Here is a 21,725-nt window from a genome sequence, read left to right on the forward strand (position 1 = left end):
AGTTTTTTAATCACAGAAGTCACCCTGCTTGTTGGGATAAAAAGCTCCAAGCGGGAAGGCATACAAAGGAGCAAGGCTGTGTCTGTCCTGCTCCACCCCTCCCGGGAGATGCCACTGGGCCCAGGCACTCGCGGATACCACTGAGCAGCTGTCGCTGGCGGCACCCTCGTCCCTGGAGAGGCCAAGCAGCCCCCCTGGAGGAGCCGGACGGGGCTGGGGGTTACCATCACTGGGCTGGATATAAAGGGCATGGCTGGCCCAGTGTCACCAAGAGTCCCGGCTTCTGGTCAACCCCAGGGGACCAGGTGGCATGTCTCTCACATCCTGCTCAGACTCACGGGGTGTGGGGGGCACCCAGGGAGGGCTGCAGTTGGGGGAGGGGGACCGAAGTCACAGCTTCGCTGGATGGCCTTGCCTCTGAGACTTGGCCCAGGACCTCCTGGCCGCCCACAAGATCCAGGCCCTGGTGCCCAGCCATCGACCCCTGGGGAATGACCATCACTCAGGAAGCTCTGGATGAGGGGCACTTCTAGGTCCACGGCCCCGGGACGGATGGGGGCAGGGTATCCCCTTGAACACAGGAGCCCCGCCTGCCACCTGCTCGTCACCAAGCCCTGCGATCCCTGTGTTCCCCCTGGCCTGTGGGAGACCTGGTCTCTGAGGCTTCTCCAGCCCTCCCAGGGGCCACCCGCAGCTAGGAGAGCAGAGCTCAGGGTTTTCTGGTGGGCCCAGGGCTTGTGCCAAACACCCTCAGAACCCACTGAATCTTAACAGTGATCCCAACAGCAGGGGCAGGGTGGGGGTACTATAACTCTCATTTCCTGGCGGAAGAGGTCCCAGACCTTCTCTGGCCCAGAGCCATGGCCTGTGGCCTCGCCATGCAGTCTCTGAGCTCCCGGCACAGGTTTGCCCGGATGCAGCCTGAACTGGGTCACCACTGGCTGCTGTTCCCCTGCCATGTCATTCTGGTCTTTCTCCACACGACATGCCCGCCCTGTCCTATTAGAGGCGTCTGCAGCTGAGCCTACGGCCCTCTCCCCAGGCAGGCCCTTCGCCGACCTCAGATGCATAGGCTTAGTAGCCTGGCTCCATTCTCACGCCCTTCCTGCTGATACCAGGGGCTGCAGGTCTCCTTTAAGGCCTGAGACAGGGCAGGCGCCCCACGTGCCTGGCTCCCTGGCCTGCAGACCCCCAGTCTGGTGTGGTGACCCTTCCTTCCAATCCTGCAGTGGTCCCTAGGCAGGTTGTCCCTCCCTGTTGGGTCTCATTTGCTCCTGCATAAACCTGGTCAGCAATCACAGCTCCCTGGGTGGAAGGCTGTGATCGCTATGCTTGCCAGCACGTAGAAGACAGTTTTTACAGAGAAAGAATCAGGGTTGGGGAATCTGAATGCCTTTCCTCACACATGCTGAAGGGCTTCTCAGGTGGCTCAGTGGTAAAGAAATCTACCTGCCAACGCAGGAGACAAGGGTTTGATCCCTGGGTCGGGAAGATCCCCTGGAGGTGGAAATGGCCCCCACTCCAGTACGGGGGCCTGGAGAATCCCGTGGACTGAGACGGGCTGCAGTTCATGGGGTCACAGAGTCGGACAGGACTGAGCAAGTGATGGGGCCTGTGTGCACGGGTGATTGGAGGTCACCGGACAGAACGGCCGTGGGGTGAAGAGTGCCGCCCAGGCAACACAGCAGTGCGCTCTGCGATGGCGCAGACAGTCTCAGCATCAGGGGACGAAGTCGCGTTGTAGTCGCTGAGAAAAATGGCAAATCCCAGAGTGAAAGAGAGCTCGGGAAGAATCCGTGACTGCCAGCAGGGAGTGGATAAGGGGATGACATACCCAGGACAGAATTTACACTCCGGGGGAGCAAATACTGGCACTGTTTGGCACAGGCTGATAAGAAGAAGACAAACCCCAAATTAAACAAATGTGAACGAATTCCTCTGTGTGCAGACAGCAAATATATCAGTAGAAATGGGTGCAGAGCAGAGCAGCAAACTGTCATAAATCAGAGTGAGTTCCGACACGGAGCTGTGATTTGGGCAGACCAATATTTCAGGAAACGTGGGTAAGAAGCAGCCGGCAAAATAGTAACTTTGACAGAGTGTCAACGTCCTGCTCACCGAAGAAGTGGAAACAGCGCGCTCCCCAGGCTTCGGTAGGAAGCAACAGGGAGCAGGAGGTTCCCAGAGGCCGTGCGCTCTGGGAAGAGCCGGGTGGACGGAGTGGCAGAGACGGGTGGGCGGGTATCCTGAGCCGCTGGGCTGGCCTCCCGCTGGAGCCGTCACCCAGTTGCTCCCTCCTGGACCCCTCAGCCTTTCTGACGGGCCCTTCCCTGGGGCTGACCGTACGGCCACACTGCTGAGATACCAGGGGTCTGACCCTTTCAGATCCACCTCAGCTAAGCTGGGTGATGGGAACCAGAGCTGGAAGGTGGGAACCAGGGGGTGACATCGGACCGCGAACCCAGCGCAGTCCCCGTGCGGGAGGCAGGCCCTGGGGGACTGGCCCGGGTGGCTGGGGTGTGGTGCCGGGCCTAGCACTGATGGCCACACGTCTGTGCTGCCTTATCTGTGATTTGGCTGGACTTCTCCTTGTCAGCTGTGTTTCGCCCTGGACTCCACCCTCTATTTCCTGAGTCAGAGCAAAGGTGGAGCTGTTGGAGGACAGGGGCACAGGAAGTTCAGCTTGTGAGCAGACCTGGCATTTCACACGTGCTGTCGTTTTGCCCAAGTGTGTGTGTGATCAGTCTTCTCCACTCTCAGTGTGGTGAGCTGTGGGACCCCAGGATGCCAACAAACCCCCAACCGGGGCTCCTAACACAAGCTGCACTTTGTCCTGGCCACACGCAGAGGGCTGGGAGTCTGGTCCTTTGCTGGTAACTGGGTGTGGGTGTTCCTGGGGGAACACAGCCTGGACCAGCTGGGTGCGTTCAGCCGAGGAGAGACTGGCACCAGCGGGCACTCCAGGGCAACCCAGGGTTCAGGGCGGGGCCCAGAGGACGAGTCCCCAGCCCTGTCACCAGCCTGGAGCCCGGCGTCAGACTTCCCACATCAGACACGCTCCTTCCTTCAATAAGGACACATCAAGAGGCAGCTGTGGGAGCACACAGGTGCCTGGGCGTCAAGGGCAAGAGGAGGGAGCTGGGGTCCAGCCAGTGCCCAGCTCGGGATGTGTGCGCCTGCTAACGGGCCCGAGGAGGAGGGGGACAGAGGGAGGGGGCTGGGTGCAGGGGTGGGCGGCGGGCACAGGTGGCCGAGAGCAGCGGGCAGCCCTCACATGACCCGGAGCTCAGAGGAGGGCCTGGCAGGCTGACCAGCATGGCGAGAGGTAAGGTGGGAGTAGGGGGGCCTGGCCTCTGGGGGCCGGTGACCCCGGCTGAGCCAGCAGCCTTGTCCGGATAGCAGCAGGGAGTCCCTGGAGGGTTTCGGGGAGGAGGGAAGCTTATCCATGAAAGGAAAATGGGTCAGTCTGTTGGCCACAGCTAGCTTGCAAGGCTGGCCTACTCTTGGGGAGCTTAGTTTCTTTCTTTCTTTCTTTTCTTTTTAAATATCGCTTTCTTTGGTTGCACTGGGTCTCAAATGCAGCATGAGGGGTCTAGCTCCCTGACCAGGGATCAGACTTGGGCCCCCTGCTCTGGGAGTGTGGAGTCTCCGCTCCTGGACCCCCAGGCGACCCCCCCAGGGGAGCTAAGTTTTGTCTCTCCCTTTCTGTCTTCAGCTCCAACGGGGGAAGGGGGGAAGAGGCCCGTGACAAAGTGGAGAAGTGTCCATCAATGTGGGCATGATGATGGGGCCCCAGGGGACATTAGCAAGGTCTAGGGGAGGGGTGCTGCTGGTGTCTGGCACAGAGAAGCCTGGAATGGTGCTGCTGAAGATTCTGTGACACACAGGACCGCCACACAGTCCCCAAGTGCTGGACAGGTCAGGGCGTCCAAGGTGAGCCTGGTGGTCCACGCCTGCCCCTTGGGTGGGCGGTGGGATCGGGAGGGCGGGAGAGAACGGAGTTGGCAAGACTCCTTCAGCGCTCGAGCCTTAGGCCAGGGAGAGGACCGGTCGGTGAGAGGGTTTCCCAAAGCGCCTTTACACTGGAGGAGAAGCAGCATCACCCTCGCCTTCCCGGATTCTCCGCAGACCCGGGGTCTCAAAGCCCAGATGTGCACGTGTGCATGTGTGCAGGGTGGGCTCCAGCAGAGCAGGAGGAGCCAGGGAGGTCAGCCGAGCGCGGGGTCTTCTCTGCGGCGCAGCCTCTCGCTGAGAAGGCGGGGCTCGGGCGCACGTGGAGTGGCTCGGTGGGCAGGGCCTGCAAAAGCCCGCTCAGGGCCGGGCGCGGGGGCGGAGCCCCGGGGAGGGGCGTGGCGCGGAGCTCGGGGCGGAGCCTGGCGGGGGCGGGGCCGGGGCGCCTATTTAGGCAACCCCGACGTGGGCGGACAGCAGCCATGGGTCTCCGGCGAGCGTCCTGGGTGCAGCTTTACGCCCTCTGTCGCCGCGCCCCGCTGTCTACCGCGCCGGCGGCCCGAGAGCAGCCCGCCGCGGGCCCGGGAGCCGAGCCCGTGTGCCGGCCGGCCGAAACCGCGCGGCCGCCGGTGCCCGCCGTGGACTTCGGCAACACGCAGGAGGCGTACCGGAGCCGGCGCAGCTGGGAGCTGGCGCGCAGCCTGCTGGTGCTGAGCCTCTGCGCCTCGCCCGCGCTGCTGGCGCGTCACGAGCAGGTGTGCGGGGCCGCGGGGCGGGGATGCGGCCGGGCCCCGCGGACCTTCACCCGTCTGGGAGCCGTTACGAGGCTTCAGGGTGGAGAGCGGGCACTCTGGAGCATCGCCCGTGGCCAGGAAGTTAGGAAGGGCGGTGTTTCCTGCGCGCGCTTTTCGGGCAATGAATTTTATTACATATCAGTCGTGGATGGTTGTTCAGTCGCTCAGTCGTGTCCGATTCTTTGCGACCCCATGGACTGTAGCCCGCCAGGGTCTTCTGTCCATGGAATTTCCCAGGCAAGAATCCTGGAGTGGGGTGCCATTTTCTACTCTAGGGGATCTTCCCGACCCAGGGATCCAACCCACGTGTCAGGTATTGCAGGCGGATTCTTCACCATGGCAACTGAAAACAAAAACCAGTCTAAAGTTTAAGCTGTGTGGTGCCTGCAGTAATACACAGTGCTCACTTGAGATTGAAATCGAATGTCATCCGCTTTGCTGAGAAGGTAGCCTGGCCGTGTGCCGCTCACAGCCTGGAACCCCAGAGTTCTTGGAAGCTAGGGTCCCCCCACGTGACCATCGTGAACGGACAGTGTTGAGAGAGAATGGGAAGCTGCTTAAATATCTGACTTTCGAAACTTGAGCACAATGACTTTGAAAAGTGTGAGGGATTTGGGAAATTAAAAAGCAGAAGTGTCTTAGCCGCTGTTGGTCAGGGTGACCCTGGGAACAGGTTGAAAGCAAGGGTCCAGTTGGTGCTGAGGGTCCTGAAGGCTCTGCATGCGGGTGGCATCCACCTCTCAGTGAGGCTGTGTGGAGGGCACCTGGGCTCCAGGGAGAGCCTAGGGAGGTTGGACCCAGGAGGAGCACCTAGCCACACCTTGGGCAGAGGTGAAGGTGAGGCCGCGACGGGTGGGTGGTGAGGGCAGACTTAGAGCTGGGTGGCTTTGGAAGGGCTAGGTTCAGATCCAGCAGAGAAGCCCACACGGCTGAAGTCCTCAGGCACTTCGGGCGATGGCAGGAGAGACAGGCCAGCTCCACTGTCCCTCGGGCGTCTGCCTGGGGCCAGTGCCCCTTGACCGCACTGTGGATGCCTGGAGAGCAAGGTGGCTTCTCCCCTGGTGCTCTGCCTGTGACCTGGGGACCTGCTTAAGGAGCCCAGTCACTGTGGGTGGTGCCCTGCCCACCCTCCGAGGGATCTGTCCCACTGTCGTCCTTGCTGGTGGTCCTGCTGGGGACAGGGACCTTGGTGCCTGGTGCTGGAGGAAACAGGGCAGAGACTAGACTGTGGAGCTTGTGGGCTGCTCCCCAGACCTGGTCCTTCTCGTGGTTTGGCCTGCAGCAGAAATTCCTCCTGCCCAGCCAGTGCAGGTCTGTGCAGCTCCTGCCCCAGGGAGCGTCAGCTCGCAGAAGCCCGTTTGAGCTGTGGCATTGGTTCTGGACCCGGTGGGGGCCCGCACTTGCCCACAGGGAGGCCTTTTTGCGAATGGTTTAGAGCGTCCAGGTGTTCTGTGAGGAAAGCCTCTGTGCTTGGGTGTGAGCCAGCGCTGGAGAGCCTGGGGGAAAGGGTGTGGGCAGGGAGGGGAGAAAACTGGCCTTACCCGTCCTCGCCTGTAGGCATCTCTAAGTCTTCTACAGAGTCTGCCCCTGGGGGGGGCCTTCAGTGTTGTTGCCCCTGACCACACAGGGGCACAAGGGGACCAGGAGGTCCCTGGACCACACCTCAGCATCAGCCCTGCCCCTGCTCCTTCAGTGAGTGTTGTCGGGGGCTCCTCCACGATAGCCGAGTGCCTAGTACGGACTGCGTGGCCTGCACAGCCTAGATCATTGACCGTGTGTCTCTGGGCGGGCAAGCTTGCCAGCCCAACAGCAGACAGCCGGCCCACATCCACGCCGTGTTTCTGACAGTCCTCGAAATCGGCATGTGTGATGTCAGGGATTTCCCACAGCTGAGTGCTGACTCTCAGGTCCCTGATTCTGCCTCGTCTGCCTCTGGGTTGAACTTGGATTTGTTGGAGACTTGACTTGCCCTTCAGTGAGGCTGCCCAGGCCCACAGACTCCCTGACTTCTGTCCGGGGCTCTTGGGAGGCAGGAGAAGGCTGCCCTCTCCCAGCTTGGCGCTTTCACTTTCCATTTCCAATCTTCCTTATAAAAACAATGAGAGGCAATAAAGTCAGACACTGGGCAGAGGCTGCCAACGGGAAGAGGTGATGGCCTGGAAACCTTTGCCCTCGGCGTGCCATGTGGCCCCCTGAGCGTCTGTCGGAGTGCCAGGCGCAGGGCAGCTGTATCAGCCTTGGGGTGGCATGGGCCGTTTGATGCTGGTTTGGGGATGAAGGCCTGTGACTGACCCATGCTTTTGTTTGGACTGGAGATGGTCCCTTGAGGCCTGATCCCCACAAGAAAGTGGGGTTCTGTTATTCAGTGGGGTTGAGAAGCCATAGACTGTCCCAGTCTTGGAGCTGGAGGTGGCACAGGGGTTCCCGGACAGGTGGTGGGTGTGTCCTCCAGTGGCCACCCCTGCCCCCCATCCTGATCCCGTCCCGCCTTGTTGCCTCCCTGCCTGGCAGAGCCCTCCTCTCGCCCTGTCTGGCACCCCCTCGCCCCCATTCTGCACCCTGTGAAGGACCTTGCCCCTCCCACCTGCCGGGTCTCCCTGCCACTAGGAGGGGAGTCCCTCCTCTGTTTCGCTCAGCGTAGAACTGCGCTGGGCAGGGGGCACCTGCTTGGCCCATTTGAATGAAGATGGCAGGAATTTGGGGTGTGGTGCTGGCGGGTGGAGGAGAAAGCTGAGTGGTTTGGGTGGCTGTCTTCCCCTGGGGCCCGCATGCCTGGGCTGCTGGTCTGCGGTGGACGCATGACTGTGCCGAGCCCCCACTGGCCCCCCGTGGGCGGTCGCCTCCTGGACCCTTGGGGGCGGTTACCCGGCTCGCTTCTGGCCCCTGCTGCCTCCAGCGGGGCTCGTGCCGCTCGGAGTTCTGTGTGTTCATCTGTTCAGCACCCACTGCAGGGCCAGCCCCTTGCCAGGCAGTGTTTTAGGGACTTGGAATAAGCAGTGAGCAAAACATTGGAAACTCTGGGTGCTTGCCTCCGAGGAAGTCACACCAGTCCCCGTCATCCCCAGCCGAGGCGTGGATACAGACAACGCTGTGAACTCACCCACCGCTGCTGTTTCCGGAGAGGTCTGCCAGTCGCTGTATCCACCCAGCGGTGGTCAGGTGGCTGCCACGTGCCTCCGGGGTCACCTGTGAGCCTGCAGGGCAGGAGAGGGGTCAGAGCAGTGCCGGGGACTGGCCAACTCCGACGAGGAGTTGGGGACAGCTGGCGCCTACGAGCAGAAAGCAAGCCATTCTGGGTGGTGTGGCCGTAAAACTAGGGCCCTGCGCCGAGTGTGGCCCCAGGGAGCATGTCAGGGCTTTGTGTGACCAGGGAGGAAGCAGGGAGGCCTGCTGGGGGCCAGGAGCCCAGGTGGCCCCAGACAGCCGCTCCCCTTGCCTTCCAGCTGCTGCGCCTTGCCAGGAAACTTCTGGGGCAAAGGTTGTTCAACACGCTGATGAAGATGACCTTCTACGGGCAGTTTGTGGCTGGCGAGGACCAGGAGTCCATCCGGCCCCTGATCCAGCGCAACAAGGCCTTCGGCGTGGGCTCCATCCTGGACTACGGTGTGGAGGAGGACTTGACGCCTGAGGAGGCCGAGCGCACGGAGATGGAGTAAGGGGCACGTGACGCCCGCGGGTGGGAGCGTCCGGGACTGCTGGGGGCGCTCCGGCCGCCCGACCTCCGCAGCCCTCCTGGGCCCGCCTGGAGTTGGGCCTTCATCCCCTGAGGATGACGGCCTGAGCCTTCACCAAGGCCTTGTGTGCCCGAGGCTGTGGCTGGCCAACCCTGGCCCCCAGTCTGATCCTCCTGGCTTTGCACAGTCTGCAGGCTAAGGATCATGGCTACAGTTTTAAATGGTTGGAGCACAGCAAGAGTAATGCCTTGTGACGCATGAAGGTCACAGGTTGCTGTCACCCTGTGGGTGGGGGGCTGGCAAAGTCAAGTGGTGTGGCACAGATGATCACACTGGCATTGGTGGTCTTCTGGCTTCCTGGTGAAGCATCTCTTCAGAGGGTTCTGACCACCAGGGCGGTCCCTCTGCCTGGCCTCTGATTAGCAGCTGGGGTCCTCCTGGCAGGGGTGGAGCCTGCCCGGGGCCATCCAAGGGAAATGGAATGCGCCGGCTCCCAGCGGCTTCTGCTGAGGTCACTGACTGGCTGCAGGGTCTGTTCTCTGGGCAGGGGGTGTGGGGGCAGGAGGGCACCCCCCCACTTCCCTCCTGGGCCACAGGACGGGTCCCCATTGGAGACTCAGGCAGATCCAGCCCTTGCTTTGCAGAATGCCTGCCTGGTTGCTGGGCTGGTTTCTGCTCCCCTCCAGGCCAGGCCGCGCAGAGTCCTGATAGCAGCTGCGCCTGAGCCAGTGAGGGGGGAACAGGCTCGCTGAGTCGCCTGCCCCATCTCAGGTTTGATGTTTTCTCTGGCCAGGGGCAGGGAGGGGTCGGGTCATAGGAGACTCCAGCCCTGGGAACGGAATGTCCCAGCGGAGCCGCTGCCTGATTGGCTTGGGGAGCCAAGCCCCTGTCTCTCAATTTGCTGTCATGAAGGCGGGGTTCTCCAGCTCCGCACCCCCGTTCCTGGTGGCTGGTGGCTGCCTGGGGTGCCTTTTGAATAACTAATGGGCCGTGTCCCACTGGGTCTGGGTGGGGGTTGGTGGTTTCACAATGGAAGTTCTTTCTCTGGTATGAAAAGCCTCCTTTCCCCGGGCAATTCGCCCTGCAGGGGAGCGTTGGGAGGCGGGGCTGGCCGCAGGCATGGAGCCCGTGACCCTGGGCCGCTGGTCCTGCCAGAGCCCTGCTGGCTGGCCTCTGGGCCGTTAGCTGCGGTCCCTCTCTGTCCTCAGAGGGTGGCCTGTCTGCAGTTGCCTGGCCACCCCGTGTGTTCGGTGGGGCTGGGCTGAGGGTGCAGAACCGGGCTCACGGGCGCTGATCCAACATCCAGCCATCGAGCTCCCGCGGGGGTGGGGAACGGAGTGATCACAGGCCCCTAGACCCTGCCCCAGGAAAGATGCTGACGCCCCTGCCACTGGGAGGAGGAGCCTGGGTGGGAAGTGGGAGGCAGAGTGGCCATCCAGGCACGGTGGGATGGTGGTTCCCAGAACAGCTGTTAGAAGGCGGAGGCCAGGGTCCTCACTCCAGGAGAGGAGCCCTCCAGGGCAGCCCCAGCAGGCTAAGCACCACGGGGCGGGGGAGCAGGGGGAGGTTTCCTCCCGATGATGGGCTGTGACGGCAGCCGGGACAGTGCGGGCAGCAGACGTGTCTGTCCTGGCTGTGCCAGGCCTGGCCTGGGTCCCCAGGGTGAAGGGCGTGGTTGGGATTGTGTGCGGGGTCTTGGGTGCTGCCTGGAGCCAGGGCCTGGGGCTGCCAAGCTCTTCCGTGCTTCTCTCCTGCCTCCCACATTTAATCAGGGCAGAGCTGGTGTTGTAGCCATGCGTTCTGGGAAACAAACTCACTCAGAAGGACAAGGCAGATAGTGGAGTGCAGCTTATTACACCGGTGGGCCCAAGGCAGAATCTCCTCTTAGCCAAGGACCCCGACCAGTCTTTGTGAAAAGCTTATACACCCTAAGTGTATAAGGTTTCCTGAAACTAGTCTGAACAAAGGAAGAAGAAAGACACAATCAAAGTTAACCTGTGATTCATATGCCTTAAGCCCAGGTAGTTAACAGTGGAGAGTTATCAATAGGCTTGTGGTTATATCCCAATAAGCATCATAGAATGTATGATTCTATTTGGTTACACAGATAGTTAGGGTATTCTTTTAGGCATGGAGAGTCCTGGGGCTCTTCCTTCCAGGGGCCTGTTATCCAGTTGGTACGTCGTTTCCATAGATGCTGGGCATATAGTTCAAAGTCCGCAGTCCGGCCCAGATTGGGGCCCTGCTTTCAAGATAGAGGGTGCTCTGCTTCCTCCTTCAGTGTGGGGGCAGCCAGCATGGCCCCTCCTCACCTCTTACGTGTGTGTGCACGCTCAGTGGTGCGGTCGTGTTCGACTCTTTGCAACCCCGAGGACTGCAGCCCGCCAGGCTCCTCTGTCCATGAGATTCTCCAGGCAAGAAGACTGGAGTGGGTTGCTGTTTCCTCCTCCAGGGGATCTTCCCCACCCAGGGATTGAACCTGTGTCTCCGGAGTGTTCTGCACTGGCAGGCGGGTTCTTTACCACTGTGCCACCCCCACGCCCTCACCTTTAATTTTCTCCTAAAGGGCGTCCAGCCAGCAAATCTCCTGGCGGAGAGCTGAGCTTAGAGACGGCAGGGGGCGCGGCCCGGGCTTCCTGCCATTCCTGCCCTTCCCTCCTGGGCCCGCCCTTCCTGACGCTCTTTCGCTCCCTTCTGCACATCCCGGGCTGTGCATGCGTGTGCGCACGCCTGCACGTGTGTCTGCACACGTATGTGTGCACGTGTGTCCGCATGTCTGTGTGTTGTCTGAACACGTGTGCATGTGTGCACATGTGGCTGCGTGTGTGTGCCCAGAGTGTGCTCCCCCTTCTCCCCGTGCTGAGATGACACCCCCCCACCCCAGCCTGTCAGCTGCCCCTTTTGTCTCCCAGAGGCCCCGCCCTCTCGCAGGCCTGCTCGTCCCTGCTGAAACTGTCTCCTTCCAGGGGGCTGAGGATCAGGAGGCCAGAGGAGAACCACAGCCCTGTCCCCCCAGTGCTCTCTGCTCAGGCTGGGCCCTGGCCCCACACCGCGGCTGTGTGGATGGTTGCTTCCTGTGGTTTTGGAGCCTGGCTGGGGCTTGGAGGGCAGGTGGCTGGCCGCTACCTGGGACTGTCACCGGCCCCGGCCCTGGGGGCCTCTGAGCGATGGTGTCCCTTCTGTGGCGGGTGGTTGCCTGAGAGGTGGACTCTGGGCTGTGTGCTGACGGAGCAGGCTCGAGCCCCCACAGCCTGGGTGTGGATGGGGGCCGAGGTGTCCCTCCACCCCGCCAGGCTGCAGCTGCGGTGCCTCCTCCAGGCTGGCCTAGGGCCCTGCCCTCGGGAGGACCTGGGTGTTCAGGTGTGATGGTCGGGGCAGCCAAGGGAGGGTGGACGCTGGAATCACACCTTCGGACTGTGGGTTCGAAAGTAACCCTGCGGCGCGTGGGTGAGGTGGGTGGCCGTGAGGGGAGGGCAGGGGGGCGGAAGCTGGCGGCCACCCTGTCTCGGGTTGGGGCCCTGCCTTTTCCTCTCAGGAAGGACCCACCCAGGCCTTGGGCTGTGTGTTGCTTTGCTTGCCCCTCACCCGCTGTAAGGAGGGGCTCCCTGGGGGGAGGCTGTGGGGTGCAGGGCTTGTCAGCTGGGCCCTGTCTGCCAGGCTCAGAGGAGGTGACCCTGGAGGGTGGGCTGGGCAGGGCAGGGCGCTCCCACCTGGCAGGCGAGCTGCCCCCCTCGTCAGTGTCCGGCTCAGTGTCCCCCTGCCTGCCCCCGCTGCCCGCCCTCTGCAGTGGGGGCCTGACCCTCCCCGCCCCCTTTCTCCTGCAGGTTCTGTTCCTCGGCCTTGGAGCGCGACGGCCGCGGTGAGTCAAGGGGAGCCAGTCAGGAGTGAGCCTTCTCCCCTTGCACACACCTCTTGGCTTGGGGCCCAGGGCTGCTACTGCAGCTCCAGCCCGTGTCCCCAGGTGCCCCACACGCCCTCCTGGCCTTTCTGGGGGCCTGGGCTCTGCCTTCCCTACCTGGGTGTGACCCGGGCTGAGTCAGGGAGCAGGCTTGGGCTGCTTTGGAGGCAGAGCGGGTGCAGCTCCAGCGGGGGCCGTGTGCAGGGCCGTGGAGGGGGGACTCAGGCTGCCGCCCCGCCCCCAGGTGTCAGTAAGAGGGAGAACCAGTTCCAGGCGCACCGGGCCTCCGGGGACCGCAGGGACGGGGTCACCCGTGCCCGCACCTACTTCTGTGCCAGTGAGGCTAAGTGTGACAGCCACATGGAGACCTTCCTGCGCTGCATCGAGGCCTCAGGTGAGGCCAGGCCGGCCCCTGCTTCAGGGACACGAGGGCGAGCTCGAGGCGGGGGCTGCAGCGCTCACCCAGGCTTCGGTCCGCATCTTGGTGGCCAAGGTTGGGAGGCGGTCTGGGCTCACACACCCAGTCCAGCCCGTTGCTTCCTGAGAAGCCTGGCTGGCCCCAGGTGCCCAGATGCGGACCTGCTGGGGGACTTGGATCTCGTCACACGTTGCTTGGCTTTGCCGAGGGCAGCACCGTCCCAGGGGCTGCGGCCGCGCCCTCCCGGATGGAGATGCTGCCCGGCGTGGCCCCTGGGCATGACCACCCCCTCACGAGGCGAGCTCAACCGGAAGACATGCAGGCCTCGGTGTGCTTCAGTCTCAGAAGCCCAGTGGGTCCCCAGCAGCTCTCCAGTTAGGGCCCCGACACTTTGTGAACATTCCAGGGACAGGAGTGAGGACCACCCAGAGGCAGCCCGCTGGGGTCAGCATCGGGCGCCTGACTGGTCGCACAGACAGAGGCTGCCTGGTGTCCAGGGCTCAGGGCGTCTCCGTGGTTCTGGCCTGGGGACCGACGAGCGGAGGTGTGATCATGGGCTTCCAGCAGCCAGACAAGAGGGACGGAGGTGGCGGAGCACCGTCCGCCTCCCGCCGGAGCTCTGAGTGCGAGTCTGTGCTCCGTGCGCCCTCTGGGCGGCCCTGGGTGCTGAGGCCCCTGGAGAGGAACCACGTGGGCGAGCGTGGGCAGGCCTCCCCCGCTCCCTGGCCCCCCACCTTCCTGACCGCACGTACGTGGCCAGCTCCAAGCCCTCTGTGTGGCCTGCCTGCCTGCAGGGGCCTCAGGGGCAGCTGTGCACAGGGCACTCATGGGCCACGCGGGGTTGGTGTTTCTCCCCTGGCTGGTCACCCGGCCCAGGTGTCTGGATCCTCGAAGGGCCCTCCCCTCCTGCCGCTGCCACCGCAGCCTGAAATTGCCAGGTAGCCACCAGAGCAGATTCCTAGGGCTGGGTGGCCTGCCCGGGCCTGGGGGCGAGGGCAGACAGGTGTTCTCCTGGGAGGACAGGTACCACCGACCGTCTCACTGGGTGGATCATTCGAGTGAGACCATTCTCTTTCTGGGGGTCTTGGGGCTGGGTGTCGTGCGTAACCCATGGAAGATGTGGCCCTGCCCGCTGCCTGCAGCCTCCTCCATGTTGCTGAGACCATGCCCTGACTGGAGCGGCACACATTCTGGGCTCAGGGTCCCCCTAGCCCCCAAGGCCCTGATGGCCCTTCCTGTGGCTTCTCACAGGCGGAGCCAGCGAGGACGGCTTCTCAGCCATTAAGCTCACGGCTTTGGGGAGACCGCAGTTTCTGGTGAATGTCAGAACCCCCGGCGCCCCCCCCCCCGCCCTGCACCCACAGAGGGTTGGTATGAATGCGGGGCACTACGAGAGTTAAGCGAAGGTGCCCTCACTCACATACCGGTGGCCTGGGCTCTGGGTGCACTTGGGCGGGCTCGGGGGGCTCCGGCCGGGAGCCGGGTGCACAGATGGGCTTGGGGGCTTGGGCTGCAGGGGGTCCTGGGCGGGGCTCACAGGCCCCCGGGTGGAAGCTCAGGGCTGGCATCCGCAGCTGCAGTTCTCGGACGTGCTGACCAAGTGGAGACGCTTCTTCCACCACGTGGCTGCTGAGCAGGGCAAGGCTGGGCTGGCCGCTGTGGACACGAAGCTTGAGGTGGCTGCACTGCAGGTGGGTGCCCCTCCCTGGTGGCTGTGGACAGGTGGGCCGTGAGGAACCCTGCCCAGGAGGCCTGGCCGTGTCTGAATCCTGCCGCTTCTCCAGGGCCTGTGTGCAGCGGGGAGAGACTCGGCAGGCAGCCACTGGGTGGGAGTGGGGGGCCCTGCAGGGGGTGGGCAGGCATGTGGGGAGCCTTGGGGGGTGGTGGGTGGCAGGGAGAGGCCGTCTGTGGAGTGGAGACCCAAGGCAGAAGATAGCTGGGTCTCGTGCTGGTGTGAGGAGCTCAGCCTGGCATCGCAGGCCAGCAGGCAGGGCAGGAGGTGCTTGTGACAAGGGCTGGGAGGGGGGCGGGGAGGGACCGACACCTCCCGCCCCCCCCGCCCCTGCTTCTGCAGGAAAGTGTGGTCAAGATGGGCATCGCGTCCCGGGCGGAGATCGAGGACTGGTTCACCGCAGAGACGCTGGGCGAGTCTGGGTAGGCAGAGCCCCACTGAGGTCCCGGGGGGTGGCCGCCTGCGTCCAGTCAGGGTTCTGGGTGAGCCTCAATGGCCTCTCCCGATCCTGCTAACTCTCCGCTAGGTTGTGGGACCCCCGAACCCCAGAGCTTCCCAGGGAATTGTTTGGGTTCTTGAGTGGGGGTGCTGCACCCCACTGTCCCGGACCTGCCTGGCAGGCGGGCGGAGGATGAGGGCAGCTGAGGTCCTCCGAAGGGTCTGCGTCTCACTTCTGTCTCGTAAACGGAGGATGCGCTGTTTCCGTTTGTATCTGTGCTTCAAGGCAGGCCCCGTGGGGCTTGGTCTGGGGGCACTCCTGCAAGGGGGGTGCTGGTGAGGGGCCTGGGCGTGTGGTGGGCACGGGCAGCTGTGGTCAGGCTGCTGCCTGCTGCTGGCGCCTCTTCTCGCAGCACGCTGGACCTGCTGGACTGGTGCAGCCTCATCGACAGCAGGACCGAGCTCTCCAGGCACCTGGTGGTCCCCAACATGCAGGTGATGTGCCCCAGCCAGCTGGTCCCCGCCTCACGGTTCCCACAGGGTCATCGTGGGGGGCCCCACGCACAGAGCCGGGGCTTCCTCGGGGAGGCGTGGGGGTCACCTTGTGTGGGGCCAGACTCCTTGGGTGCAGGCCGGGCCAGCACGGGAGCTGGTGTCCCGGGGGCAGCATGGTCCTGGGCCCTGGTGGCTGGGGGCCCCTGGGCGGGGCAGTGGCCTTCACCCTGGGCAGTGGACATGGCATGGTGGGGAGAGGGGCCTGGGCACCAGGCCCGGGACGTCGGGAGGCTCTGTAGAGGGCGCCCGTGGGAGCGGGCTGTGCTGGCCTAGGGGCCGAGGCATGGAGCCCGCCGTGACCGGATGGCCCTGACCCGCAGACGGGACGGCTGGAGCCCGTGCTGTCGCAGTTCACAGAGGAGGAGGAGCGGCAGATGACACGCATGCTGCAGAGGATGGGCGTGCTGGCCAAGGTGGGCGTCCGGGACGCGCTGGGGTCGGGGAGGGGGGCGCCCGGGACGCGCTGGGGTCGGGGGGGGGCGCCCGGGACGCGCTGGGGTCGGGGGGCGCCCGGGACGCCCTGGGGTCGGGGAGGGGGGGCGCCCGGGACGCGCTGGGGTCGGGGGGGGTGCCCGGGACGCGCTGGGGTCGGGGGGGGGGCGCCCGGGACGCGCTGGGGTTGGGGGTGGGGGGGGCGCCCGGGACGCGTTGGGGTCGGGGCGGGGCGCCCGGGACGCGCTGGGGTCGGGGGGCGCCCGGGACTTGCTGGGAAGGAGGGGCCGCCCGGGACGTGCTGGGGTCGGGGGGCGCCCGGACGTGCTGGGGTCGGGGAGGGGGGGCGCCCGGGACGCGCTGGGGTCGGGGGGGGGCGCCCGGGATGCGCTGGGGTCGGGGGGGGGGTGCCCGGGACGCGCTGGGGTTGGGGGTGGGGGGGGCGCCCGGGATGCCCTGGGGTCAGGGCGGGGCGCCCGGGACGCTCTGGGGCCGGGGGGCGCCTGTTCACCTGTGCCCACACAGATCCCCTCCCCTGCGTCCCTCAGAAAGCCAGCCAGGTGGGCGTGCGGCTGATGGTGGATGCGGAGCAGACTTACTTCCAGCCGGCCATCAGCCGCCTGACGCTGGAGACGCAGCGCAGGTTCAACGTGGAGAGGCCGCTCGTCTTCAACACGTTCCAGTGCTACCTCAGGGTGTGCGCCCGCCCGCCCCGCGCTGGGGATGAGGGGCCGCAGGAGCACGGGCGGAGCAGCTTTCTGAGTCCACTGAAAGGGCCCCAATCCCCAGGTTTTGAGTGGCCGTCTTCTCCGGCCCTTTGCAGGGTTTGGGTGGCCGTTTTCTCCGGCCCTTTGCAGCTTGGTTCTCTCTGAGTGTTGACGCAGGCTCTGGGGCCCCGCCCAGACTTGTGTGTGTGCTTCAGGGACCCTGGTGCAAACCCTGGCTGGCCGCTCGGGGCCCAGCTGGGTGTTTGGAGGGGCCGGAGGTTGGCGTCGGGGCTTTGGGGACAGGGCACGTGGGTGGTGGGGTCCCGGCAGGTGCTGACAGCTTGCAGAGCCCCCGCCAAGTGGCCGCAGCTGCTGGCTACACGCTGGGGGCACCCAGGCCCCAGGGGGGCTCTGCTGGGGGACACAGGCTGGAGGGGGGCCCATCCCGGTTGTCCTTGACCTCTGGCGCGGCCCGCAGGATGCCTATGACAACGTCACCCTGGATGTGGAGCTGGCTCGCCGGGAGGGCTGGTGTTTCGGGGCAAAGCTGGTGCGCGGTGCGTACATGGCCCAGGAGCGCGCCCGGGCGCTGGAGGTGGGCTACGAGGACCCCATCAACCCCACGTATGAGGCCACCAGCGCTGTGTACCACAGGTGGGCGGCGCCCGGCTCCCAGGGGGCAGGGCTCCGGGCGTCTCGGGGCGCTGGCCTCCGTGCTGTTGGACGCACGACCCCAGCTGAGTGGGACACTTGCTCTTCCCCGTGGTCCCGGAACCCCAGGCGGCCTGCGGCCTCTGCCCCCAGGGGGCTGTGCGGGCCTGGCTCACGTTTCCCCCCCCAGGTGCCTGGACTATGTCCTGGAGGAGCTGAAGCACAACGCCAGGGCCGCGGTGATGGTGGCCTCGCACAATGAGGGCACCGTGCGCTTCACACTGCGCAGGTGGGTCCTGCCCCCCGCCCCACCCCGTGCCCTGGGCTGTGCTGGAACCGTGAGGCAGGCGGGGTTTCGGGGGACATCTGTGGCCCCCGGACCCCCTGGTCCAGCTGGGCATCTCGCTGCAGTAGCAGAAAGGCTGCCTGCAGTTCCTTTGGCTTTTAGCGTTAATACCCGACTTCCTCAGGTTCTGATTCAAAGTAAGTATCATCAGGCGATTCACACAGCGTGAAACGTCGGCGGCCTGAGACGCGTTGCCTCGTTTATAGGCAGCTTCGCAGCACTTTAAACTGCGCTTGGGATTTAACGTGGTCTGTGTCCCCATGGGGCAGCCTTGTAAGTCACAGATAGGAATGAGGTGAAATACATTCCTTTTTATTCTTTTTGGCATTGATTTGTGACTTGTGGGATCTTAGTTCCCCAGTGCAGTGCTCAGCTGCTAAGTCGTGTCCGCCTCTTGTGACCCCCATGGACTGTGGGCCGCCAGGCCCCGCTGTCCGTGGGACTCTCCAGGCAAGGATACTGGAGCAGGTGGCCATCTCCTCTCCCAGAGGCCTTCCCGACCCAGGGGTTGACCCTGGCCTCCTGTGTCTCCTGCGCTGCAGGTGGGCTCTCTACCTGCTAAGCCATCGGGGAAGCGCCTTAGTTCCCTAACAGGGGTCACAGCTGTCCACCCGGCAGTAGAGGTGCCGTGTCCTAACCACGGGCGAGTCCCCACCCTATGTTCTCTTATCTCATATCTTGACCGAACGTGGACCCCACCAGGGGTTCTGGCTCCTCCCCCCACCCCACAGGAAGCTGGGTGCGTGGTGGCCTCGCTGGCCTGCGCCTTCCCCAGGAGCAAGGCGGGCCCCTCTCCCACAGCGGGCACCCCTAGCCAGGGCCTGGGTACTGGAGGTGCCGGAGTGTGCCCGGGGCACTTGTTGGTGCTGCCTGGGGTGACTGGTTGTCCTGAGTGGTTCAGCAATATCCTGCTTGGCCTTCTCCTGCCAAAGGCTGCGTTTACGCAGCCTGAATCTGCAGCTCAGAGCCACGGTTTCTGATGCCTGCCCTTGCAGCCACCTGGCTGGGAACAGGAGCGTGGAGGCCTTGGGGCGGCCAGAGCAGCCTCTGGAGTCCTGTGGGGGGGCGGTCAGGTGTTTCCTTGGGGTGGGGTGGGGGGCTCTGACTGGCATCCTGGCTGGGTGGGCTCTTCCACCTTCTTCCCTTACTCCCTGGGGCCTCCTTGGACACCCTGCCCCGTCCTTGGATGTGGGGTGGCCGGGGGCACCCTTCTGTGCCCAAGGGAGATGAGTTCTGGCTTCCTTGACTTTGGAAGGAACACTGGATTGAGTTGCAATTTTAAAAGCTGGTTTTTGCTTAGGCTTAAAATGCAGTTTTGTGCTGGAGCCTTGATCGAGGCTGGTCCCTCTGTGCCCAGGGCCACCCCCCCCCCCCGCCCCTGACGGTGCTCACAGAGGCCCTGCTGGCGCCCACCTCCTCCGGTCCCCATCACAGTCTCAACCGCCTGTGGCTGCCCTTTTGCACTTCAGCTTTTGGTCCCAGGCTGGCCCTCTCAGCCTGACTAGGCAAGGGCCACGAGCCTGCTGAAGGTGTCACCGTCCACAGAAGGCCTCCTTTCTCCTGGCTTCTAGACTGCCCCACGGGAGCTGGGCCGGCCTCCCACCCTGGCCTAGCCCTGCAGCCCTAGACACGGCTTCCCTGCCCCGAGTGCCCTGCCGTCCCAGGCCCCGCAGCCTGGCCAGGCCCTTCTGGGGGAGCCTCTGCCCTGCAGGCAGGCTGGCGTCTTGTGTCCTGCTCCAGGGGCCCTGGGCCTGGAAGAGCTTGGGCTGGACTTCCCGGGGAAGCGCTGTGGTCTCTGGGGCCACACGTTAGGGACCCTGTCAGAGAGCCTGGGCTAGGTTTGGCCGAGTCATGAGCCCGTCCTCAGCTTGGGGGCGTGCACAGTGTCTTGTGAGCCGGCAGGGTGAGTGGGCCTGGTCTGGGGCTGTCCTGCATCAGCTGGGGTCCTGTCGGCCCTGAACGGCTTCATCTGTGGCCAGGGCAGCGAAGGGCACGGGCCCCCAGGTCGGGTGTCCAGCAGGCTAGCTCAGGCTTCTCCAAGGTGGCTTCAGGCTTGCAGAAGACCTGGAGAGAGCAGGCCCTTGCCCGCGTCATGTCTGCTGTGGTTCTGTGGGCCAGAATGAGTCAGGCCCAGCTCAGGTGTTGCCAGGTGGATGGAGAGCCTCTCCTGTGCTGGGGCAGCTGCAGTCACATGGCCGTGGGTGTGGGCTGGCATGGAAGGAGCCGCCGCAGGGGGTGGGGAGGGGCAGATTTCACACGACGCCACTTGCCTGTTCCCAGACTGGGGCTCGACCTCGGAGCCCAGCCCCGGGCGAGGGAGAGAAGAGTCTGTGGGACGCCCCTTGTGTGGATGTCCAGAGCGAGGCGCACTGAGTGCTCTGGGAGCCTGGAGTGGGGCCTGGAGACAGCGAGAAGGGTGGTGGGCTCCAGGGACGGGATGGGGGTCCCGTGACGGGCCCAGCCTGGGTGGGTGTGAGGACCCAGGTGGAGGGAGGGTGGTGGCTGCGGATCTGCCTGGTCAGGAGCCAGAGGTAAAGGGTGAGCATCACCAGTGCATAAGTATTCCGAACCCTGGGGATTTTTTAAAGATCCTACGAGTGGAAGTGAGAGTAGGGAGGGTGTGGACCGAACCTGGGGCCTCCAGCTTAGTGTGTGTGTGGCACTAGGAGAAATGTGAGCCACGGGCATTGATCCCAAACACTTTGCAGTCACCTTAGAAAACAGAAGTTGAATTAGACACATTTCAATTAACCCCACATACCCAAAACCGCAGTGAGATACTCCGCATTCTGTTTGCACACCGTCTTCAGAGGCCCATGTGTGTTTGACGTGTGCAGTGCATCTCGACTCAGACCACCCATCCTTCAGAGGCTCGGTGGCCACCAGTGGCTAGTGACTGCAGTGTGCACAGGGCAGCCAGTGAGGGGAGGGTGAGGGGCTGGTGGCAGGTTGTGGGGCTGGGAACAACATTGGTACTGAGGGCTTGAGGAGGGGTTGGTGGGAGGGCCCGCTGCTGGGTGAGTCTGCCTCTCTGGGCAGCTGGGGGCAAGCACAGCAGGAGGGGAGGCTGGCTGGGGCAGGGGACACTTGGTGGCCTTGGCCCGCAGCAGGAGCAGCTGGGCGGAGGCCTGCAGTAGGCAGGACAGAGGCTGTGCCCTCACCCTACGGTTCTTGGGGTGAGGGGCTCAGCCCGCTCCCTGCCCATTTACAGGATGGAGGAGCTGGGCCTGCACCCTGCCGACCGCCAGGTGTACTTTGGACAGCTTCTGGGCATGTGTGACCAGATCAGCTTCCCGCTGGGTGAGGGGCCTCCCCGGGGTGGGGCTGGTGCAGGGCTGGGGAGCGGGGGCAGAGCTGGGCCCCTGGGGACGGGGCTGTAGCACCGGGGCAGAGCTGGGGCCTCTTTGGGGGTGGGGCTGGGCCTCCAGGGTGCAGGATTGGGGTTTGGGGGCGGAGCTGGGTCTCCCTGGGAGCAGGGCTGTAGCACGGTGGGTGGAAGGAGGGCAGAGCTGGGTCTCTCCAGAGGCGGGGCTGGAGCTGGGCCTCCCGGGTGCAGGGCTGGGGTGTAGGGGCGGAACTGGGCCTCCCTGGGGGTGGGGCAGGCCTCAGGGCGGAGCTGTATCTCGAGGGGCAGGGCGGGGCCTCACCTCTCCTGCCCCTGTGTGCAGGCCAGGCAGGCTTCCCTGTGTACAAGTATGTCCCTTACGGGCCCGTGATGGAGGTGCTGCCCTACCTGTCCCGCCGCGCCCTAGAGAACAGCGGGGTCATGAAGGGGGCTCAGCGGGAGCGGCAGCTGCTGTGGCAGGAGCTCAAGCGGAGGCTCTGCACCGGCAGCCTCTTCCACCAGCCTGCCTAGGACACCTACACCCACACCCGGGCGGCGACCTCTCAGGGCTCTGGCCAGTCCCAGCCGCACACCAATCACCTTTTACACCCTGAGCTGGGAGAGCCTGCAGGGCCCTGCTCTGCTCAGGAGGGCTGAGGCCCACACGTGCCAGCAGAGCTGGGAGCCATCAGGAACTGCCCTACCCACCCCCACGACCTTGCAGTGGCTGGCTGCGGAAGCTGGCCTGTCAATAAACCACTTTTCTACAGCATCAAGCCCTCACTTGCGGCGGAGGGAGTGGCT

The 21,725-nt window shown here is 64.3% G+C and overlaps 1 protein-coding gene across 4 annotated transcripts; it reads left to right on the forward strand.

The window, feature by feature from the left end:
* Positions 1 to 368: 368 nt before the first annotated feature.
* On the forward strand, positions 369 to 21,693 carry PRODH (proline dehydrogenase 1). Of its 4 annotated transcripts, none has more exons than XM_042234920.2 (14): positions 369 to 3,933; positions 8,189 to 8,397; positions 12,244 to 12,278; positions 12,562 to 12,711; positions 13,987 to 14,051; positions 14,310 to 14,426; positions 14,810 to 14,889; positions 15,319 to 15,400; positions 15,781 to 15,873; positions 16,441 to 16,587; positions 17,078 to 17,253; positions 17,441 to 17,539; positions 20,808 to 20,896; positions 21,265 to 21,693. In XM_042234920.2, exons 2-14 carry the CDS (start codon positions 8,240 to 8,242, stop codon positions 21,450 to 21,452), a joined length of 1,479 nt encoding a protein of 492 aa, XP_042090854.1. In that variant the 5' UTR covers positions 369 to 3,933; positions 8,189 to 8,239; the 3' UTR covers positions 21,453 to 21,693. The 4 variants fall into 4 exon arrangements, with proteins under 4 accessions (XP_042090854.1, XP_027812744.2, XP_042090852.1 ...); XM_027956943.3 differs by lacking the exon at positions 369 to 3,933 and adding an exon at positions 4,427 to 4,706; XM_042234918.2 differs by lacking the exons at positions 369 to 3,933; positions 12,562 to 12,711 and adding an exon at positions 4,427 to 4,706.
* Positions 21,694 to 21,725: the final 32 nt, after the last annotated feature.

Source organism: Ovis aries, chromosome 17 (assembly GCF_016772045.2).
Source record: "Ovis aries strain OAR_USU_Benz2616 breed Rambouillet chromosome 17, ARS-UI_Ramb_v3.0, whole genome shotgun sequence".
Taxonomy (NCBI): Eukaryota; Metazoa; Chordata; class Mammalia; order Artiodactyla; family Bovidae; genus Ovis; species Ovis aries.